This window comes from Elephantulus edwardii, unplaced genomic scaffold, assembly GCF_000299155.1.
Source record: "Elephantulus edwardii isolate Elephantulus edwardi_28Jun2011 unplaced genomic scaffold, EleEdw1.0 scaffold00278, whole genome shotgun sequence".
Lineage (NCBI taxonomy): Eukaryota > Metazoa > Chordata > Mammalia > Macroscelidea > Macroscelididae > Elephantulus > Elephantulus edwardii.
This window is the reverse complement of record NW_006400028.1, coordinates 2582921-2590491: the sequence shown is the minus strand read 5'-3', so window position 1 is coordinate 2590491 and position 7571 is coordinate 2582921. Positions and strand designations below refer to the sequence as shown.

Here is a 7571-nt window from a genome sequence, read left to right as displayed (position 1 = left end):
GTATATTCACACAATGGAATACTGTGCTGCTTTGAAAAACAAGGAACTCATTCAATATTATTCAAAATTGGTGACTCTGGAGGACATTATGCTGAGTGAAGTATCTCAGTCACAAAAGGACAAATACTGCATGATGCCACTGTTGTAAAACAGGATTGACCTTGGGGCTGTGGGGAGACTGAGAAAGATGGGTTCAATAATGTATACTGTACTGAAACAGTAGAGGGAGAAAACTGTTTAAAAGGGATATGTGATTAGGTATTTTTGTCATGACAGGAGTCTTGAGTGAAGTCTACATGGTGGAATGGACCTGGGGGAGGGTTTGTAAAACAATGAAAGAATTTTTCTTCTACTTTTCCAAGAGTGTAGTGTACTAGAGGGGAGGCTTGGAAGGGGAGAAAAGTGCAGGAATGAATGAATGGAAATCCAGTCTCTGTAAATTTTTACTGAAATCAATAATAAATTTAAATAAAACAAACAAACAAAAAAGGGAAAAAAGTGATTTTCTCTTTAAAAACCAAACCAAACCAAACCCAACAAAGACAAAAGCCCTAAAATGTTGGTATTCTAGCTGACTCTTGCTACTATGAACCCAAAGGGCCTCTAAAATCAGGATCTCTTAAAAAGGCTCTTAATTAGCATATGGATTCAGGGAATTGAACCACTAAAGAGTTTGAGACAGTATTTTCAACAATGAATGAATGAAAATCTAACTTTTCTGTAAACTTTCATTAAGATCACAATTAAAAATTTTATTTTAAAAAAAAGTCTCAGACAGTAGAGGAGGTTGAAGCACTTTTAATCATAGAAGAGTAAACAACAGTATCAACTGTTAACAGCTCACCCAGTGGCTGTTGTTTTTCCCCTGCTCTTAGTTCACCATCTCTCACCTCCCTCCCTGTGTACCATTGAATAAAGGAGTGGCGTTTCATCAGCTGCCCCTATTAATACCAGATGATAGGAAGGGGGTCCAGGTAGGGGACACAGCAGTCTTGGTCATCCACCATGGTTCTCTGATTCTAAACAACTTCATGAGGTGAAGTGCTCCAGTTCCAATGTGGAAAGAGTGCAGAAGTCTGGAGTTGAACTGGGCTGCACCGTTCAGACAGTCCAGTGACTCAGAGCCTCAAGAGCCATGGGCAGTAAGGGGGAGGGTAGCCCAGAGCCAGCATAATTCAGATGCAGCCAAATCTGAGATTGAGGCAGGGATAAGGGGGCCAGACAAGATCCAGTAGGCTCAGTCTAGAAGTGTGGCCTACCCAGGCAACAAACTTCATACGTATGCATAAATGCACATGTGCACACACATACACAGAAACACACACATACACACACACACAGAGCAAATAACATTATTGAAAGGACCTGGACGCTATTAAATACAAAATGGCAGAGTTTTCTTAAAAAGTGAAAATATTTGCTTGATTCTCCTCAGTGCCTTGCAGTTTCTCTACTCACAGGAGTGTAAATGTGGGAGAATGTGGGAGGCCCAAGAAGAGTAGGTTGCCAGTGGCCCTACAACAAGTCCATGTGTGTTCAAGTTGCCATACCAACCATCTTACTCTTCAGCCCAGTAGTTGCCTCCCATGTGACCGTTTACCCGACTGGCACCATTGCTGGAGCTGCTACCACAGGGGCCTTTTGTGTTGGTGGTCACATCATCATCTTCTTCTGAACTGCTCTCCACATCACTGCGATCATCCTTAGAAACCTAGGGAGATTGGGGCCAAAGGCAGAAAAGGTGAGGACAACAGAAATTAGGATTTTTCTGAAGACTTAGTAGTTGGACTGAACTTACACAGCCTGTATTTGGGTCCCATTCCTGACCTGGACTACTTTCTGGTGATGCCTGATTCAAAGTATTATCTGAATCATTAGTACTGCCCTGAACTTCTGTCCTCTCACTTCAGTGTTTTGTATTTTTTTTGGTCATCTCTAAATTTATTTTCTATGGAAAAGAAGCTGCTTTGTAGGTGGGGGTGTCTCCTTCAGGACCAGCCTAAGAGAACTGAAATCACTGAGTTTTTGGTTTCATTTTCAGTGAAACTCCATGTATGCTTTGCTACCACCAAAGAATAAAAAAGGTTAACACAAAAGACATATTGCTTCTTTCCTCTGGTTATTGCTGCCACTGCAGCTTTTCATACTGGTTTTCCTCAACTCTGTTTTACACCAAAGCAAAGTTGATCTGATTCTGGGCCTCTTCCAACAGCTCTACTATTCTTGTACTCAATTATCACTAGCCTATGACATTCTTTCTCCAATGCTCTCACCTTTCCCCTCAGGAAGCTCATTTCTTTCATTCACTTTCAGTATCCCCAAAATATACAATATAGTGAAAAGGGAATAAGCAATCAATGGGAAAAGAATCCTAGTTCCAATCATGCTACCATCTGTCAATCTTGACTTCTTAACTTCAATTTTTTAGAGGAGTTAATTCAATCCCAATTCAAACTATTCTGCATATGAAGTACAATAGTCTACATTTTCTAACACAGTTGTGGAAGGAGCAGAGAAGAGCATGAGAAGGTAAAAAAGCTACAACTGCTGTTGCCAAACAAGGGAACATCTACTTTGGGTTAGCTCAAAGATTGATAGCTGTTGACGTCTCAATCCTGATACCTGAATATGTGATCTGCAAGAAATATCCACCAGAGGGCAGTATCTCTGTAGCTGAAGAAAAACTCACTGCCAATGAGTTGTTCTGGAGATTCACAGGGACCCCCTGGGGACCTTCTATTGGGTTTCTGAAGCTGTAAATCTTAATGTGAGGAGATTGCCCATTTTTCTCCGAAGGAATGGCTGGTAGATTCAAACTGTCAGAGATGTGCAGCTTTTTCTGAGCAGGTCAAGAAACTAAGAAACTATGACACCAGAGCCCCTTTGAGGTAAGGCTAGCTCAAAAAACTGATTAAACTCTTGCTTCAATTTATGAAAAGAATCTAGTCAACAAGGTGATGGAGAAGGCAAGCTCTGAGACAAACACAGGGGAACAAAAGGAGAGCAGGAAAGAAGAGAAACACATTCAGACAGACATGCTTCACTGAATACTACGAGCACAGATAGACTTACATGCAAGAGATGAAACTGTCCAGCTCCCACCAGTCACAGAGAAAAGGAAGGGGGTCAGAAAAGAGTGGAGAGTACAGAGTCTGGGTCTAATCCATCTTGGATAGGTCACCTGGTCAGGAAAGAAAAGCAGGAGAAACAAGAGATCTCCAGTAGCTACCGCAAGATGCACAGGCACACTGAGCAAGTTCTGAAACCAACTGCAGCCATAAAGAACAATGACACAGAGGTCGTGTGTGTTTTGCAAGCGTTACAGTGCCTCCTCTTAACAGACTCTCTCTTTCTATGGAATTCTGTATTACTGAAAGCAGAGGTCCTCAGCTCTTAAACCAAGCAATAATCTGAGCCCTTCAGAACTTGCAGAACTCTATATTGTTTTTAACATAAAATGAAACTTTTCTTTGTGCTTTGGGTATAAGAGGGACATCTGAAAATACTTCACTTAGGCAGCTGCTTTGTATAACAATGGAGTGGTGCAGCTCCTTAGTCCCTTATAGAAACTATACCGTGAAACGGCACAATGTGATCATCGTGGGGTGGGCATGGAACTATCATGCCAACCTTATGTCAACCTAACAGTTAAGCTTTTATACAGACTATATCTTGTAGTTCTGAATATGAATTCTTTTAAAACAAAGTTCCCATATTAAAAATGAAATGTAAAATCTGTTCAAGTAGTATGGGTGAGGAAATGGTTAAAACATCCCAAAACTCTTGACACTACTTGGCTCTTTAACAACAGCCATTTCTAAGGGACAGGAAGCTGTAGCTAATTGCTTTTTCCATCTAAGTTATGTGTCAAAAGATCAATGATCTGTACTTCCAGAAAAGAACACTTTGGAGCCTGAAGCTTTTTGCTTGGCCTAATTCTGTAAATGAGACTTCCCAGACTGGATGAAGAGAGAAGGTCTGTTGACTTCCCACAAAACCAAAGAAAGAAGTCATCTTTTATCCTCACCTTTCCTCGGATCAAGGCTTTGAAAGCAATTCGTGCAATTAGGTAGGACCAGATGATATGCAGAAGCTGTAGGATCAGGAGAAGGCCATTGAAGAGCCACCAGGAAGGATAGGGCCCAATTATCTCCCAACTCTCAAAGAGGGTCGTATTCAGAATCCTAGAAGAGGGAAATCAATAGTTAGATTTGAAGAAAGGGATTAAAATTCCCTGACAAGCAGAACTTGTGTGTGTTTTCCTTCATATCCTTTATCAGTTGAAACTCCAAAGTTATTAATCCATAGTGAGAGAGGAATAAAGGAAGGAAGCCTATAAATATTTTTGACTTTCAACACACAACTAACATCATTGCCATAAAGTCAGAATCAACTCATGGCAGACCCTCCAGTGGGCTTTCAGAGGCTATAAATCACAAAGGAGAAGAATGCCCATCTTTCTCCCTCAGAGCAGTTGGTGGGTTTGAATTGCCTGCCTTTGCATTGGAAACACAACTCCTTATCCACTAGGCCACCTGAGTGCCCTATCTTTAAGGATAAGGAAAGAGACATGAATCTTAGGAACTGATGGATATGCAGTTTTACAAAACTGGGACAGTAGCAGAATCATAATCCTAGTAATTACTCAAATCCTCAGAAATACAGCTGATAGTTCTTCAGACTAAAAAAAAATCTCCAGCTCACTCACTGCCATGTACAGTGACTATAAGAGAGGGGTGTGTGTGAGGATATATATTTTGGTCAAGGTGGACAGAAGGTACAGAACAGTGACACAAGCAAGAAGAGTCTGAGAATTTTGTGATCAGTACAAAGGCAGGCAAAAGAAATGCTCTGGTATAAAAGGAGGGCTGTTCCTCCAAGGGGTGTCAGAAAAGCTAGAAGGCTAATGGGTTGGGTGAGTCTGGATCATAAGCTTGGGAGAAAAAATGTTCAAGACAGCTGAGGTCCTTGGAGTTCTTTTCCCTACACTGCCAGAAGGAATCATTAGCTACACACTCAGTACAGTTCAGCAGCCCTGGCACTTACCAGAATGGATAGATTCCTAGACGAGTGACTACAAACACAGCACTGAAGATCACAAAAAGTGTGTCACAGAGCCTCTGATACTTGGCATAATTGGCCAGCTTGGCAGCCTGGAGAAGGGGATATAAGAAGTGAGAGTGAATGTCAGTTCTCACATAGGAAGGAAAGGAGAGGAAGAGAAATAAAGGGCTGTGTCTCACCTCTAGTAAGAAGTCTGAGGCATCATGTAGACACATGACAAGAGTTCCCACTCGAACCATGTTGTTGATGTAGGAGAAAGTGATGAGCCCAATGGTGGCCAAGTGATGCACAAACATGATCAAGAAGTCCTAGTAAGAAATGGAAATCAAACAAACAGGCAAAGGCAAGTTTAGAGAGATATAAGCCAACCCAATGTTCTCTAGTGATCATATACCATTTCTTAGAAATACTTTTCTGCTTATTTTCCTCTCCCTTATAAGAACTGCCTAGAATTTAACCAACACTTCCTACAGAGCAATGACACAGAGTCCAAGATGATATAGAACAATTTTCTTTTGTAATTACAAGCTATGTAGAGTGTGGATGTTGAGCTGCAATTTGCGAATAATTTTCCATGGGGCGGTGAAACACACTAGTCTTATATATTGTTAAAATGTTTTTTCTTGATTAAAGAAATTTCAAAGGGATAGAAAGAAGAGATTTATTGAGGGGCAAAGAGAAAACTTACTAAAAAAGTTTCAAAAGAAATGTGTATTAGCTAAATAGTCTATACAATGGATTCAAATACCAAGGTTAGACCTGAAGAAATCTTTACCTGAGTTATCAAACATAATGTTTTTCAGTACATTGGGAAATGGAGGGTGGGAAGAAAGCAGGAAAATATGGGCCAAAGACACAAAGGTGAAAAGTCTGAGCTTTCCATATAGATACAAATGTGGTCTTATTCTTAAGTTGGGTGATGGGTTCACAGACAAACATTCAATTGTTGTTTTATAAAAAACATATACTAAAAATGGTATAAAATGTTACCACGTGAGGGACCTATAAAAGGGAGAAAGGCATCTGAAGTAGTAGTTTTTTAAAATTTATTTTATTTTATTATTTTTTATGTGTACCGTCAAATCGGATCTGACTGGTACAGGAGAAGATTGCCCCTCCTTCTCCAGCAGAGCTTCTGGTTGAAGTAGTATTTTTCTAGGTTAAACAACAACTAATGACTCAAGATTCATTTTAATCCATTTCCATAAATGCTAATGTGGGTTTTCCTTACCAAAGAAAACCACAAATTCAACAAGAGATCAAGGTTAAAGCTGTTGGAACCACACTGTGTAAGTGCACACCAAAGAAAAGGTGATGATTCTACGCTTTCTTTTCTGGTTATATTTCATAACTACCTCTGTGAACATGTGGGTAGGTCAATTAATTTCTCTGAATCTGTTTCCTAAATAAGAGCTGGAAGAAAAGAAATTAAATAACTAAAACTCTTAAAACTGACAATCTTGAGAAGACCACTAAGAAGAGAGAACAGAGCAAGGGTTCCAAATGTCAAATAAGGCCAGATTTAGCTTTCCTGGAATCAGATCATTTCCCAAGTCAGGTCTTGTTGTCCCAAGTTCTGACTGTTTTCCAGAAGCTTAGACATTAAGAACTCTGGATAAGAATAAGTAATAAGGGGATGCTTCTTAGCTGGCAGATGGTTTTCTCTCTGTACTCCTCTCAATGTCTCAAATGTACTTTATCTAATGTCATTTTTAAGAACATTACAAAAAGCAGCAAGCCTATTTTCTCTTTTTTTGTAGTTTGAATCAGGATGGAGAACCTATCATAAAAGTAGTTACTGGAAAGAAAGATGCAATTAACTAGGGAGTTAAGGGAACCAATGTCCTTACCTTTCTTCTAATGTCTGTAAACTGAGAAAACATAAGAGACCAATAGAAGGCCAATTCCATGATATAATAGTAATAAAGTCCACTTGTGAGAGGCTGGAAGAAAGAAAAAAAAAGTAGTTATAACTTTAATTCCCACAGCTAGTCCGACTAGACTTACTAGAGTCAATCTATCTCTATAACTTTCTTTTGGAGGACCAGTACCCAAAATGATTAGACACATTCTTTCTCTGCATTATCTCCCAATATCTGCAGGTGCTAGATGACTTTGGACTGGTGTGGAGACTTGGCCTTCCTCTATCCTTCACACACAACTTTGCCTTTCACCTTTTAGAGATCAGGTAAAGTTAATACTATGATTCAACCAAATAGTATGTGTCTAGTCTTCGGGCAATTAGTGCTTTCCAGGGTGTTAAATAAACTCAGACCCTCCCCTCTGTCTTTTAGTAGTTCCCAGACATTTTTCTAGTACAGCTTAGAACAAAGATATTCTTAAAGAGACTTCCAAGTTACCTCTGACATAAATGGAATATCGGAACCAGAAAGCATCTCATTAAGAGCGTGGAAGCTAGTCACAAAAGGACAAATATTACATGATGCCACTGTTGTAGAATGGGACTGTCCTTGGGGTTGGGGAGACACTGAGTAAGATGGGTTCAA

General features: G+C 39.9%; 1 protein-coding gene across 1 annotated transcript in view; it reads right to left on the bottom strand.

The window, feature by feature from the left end:
- Window positions 1–1558: 1558 nt before the first annotated feature.
- The window catches only part of CERS5 (ceramide synthase 5), a 65976-nt gene continuing 59963 nt past the window's right edge, over window positions 1559–7571 (bottom strand). Inside the window, exons 6-10 of the mRNA XM_006900241.1 lie at window positions 6915–7007; window positions 5244–5372; window positions 5047–5153; window positions 4028–4184; window positions 1559–1711 (exon numbers count right to left, since the gene is read on the bottom strand). Of these exons, the coding sequence (XP_006900303.1) occupies window positions 1559–1711; window positions 4028–4184; window positions 5047–5153; window positions 5244–5372; window positions 6915–7007 (639 nt within the window). The remainder of the gene's footprint in view (window positions 1712–4027; window positions 4185–5046; window positions 5154–5243; window positions 5373–6914; window positions 7008–7571) is intronic.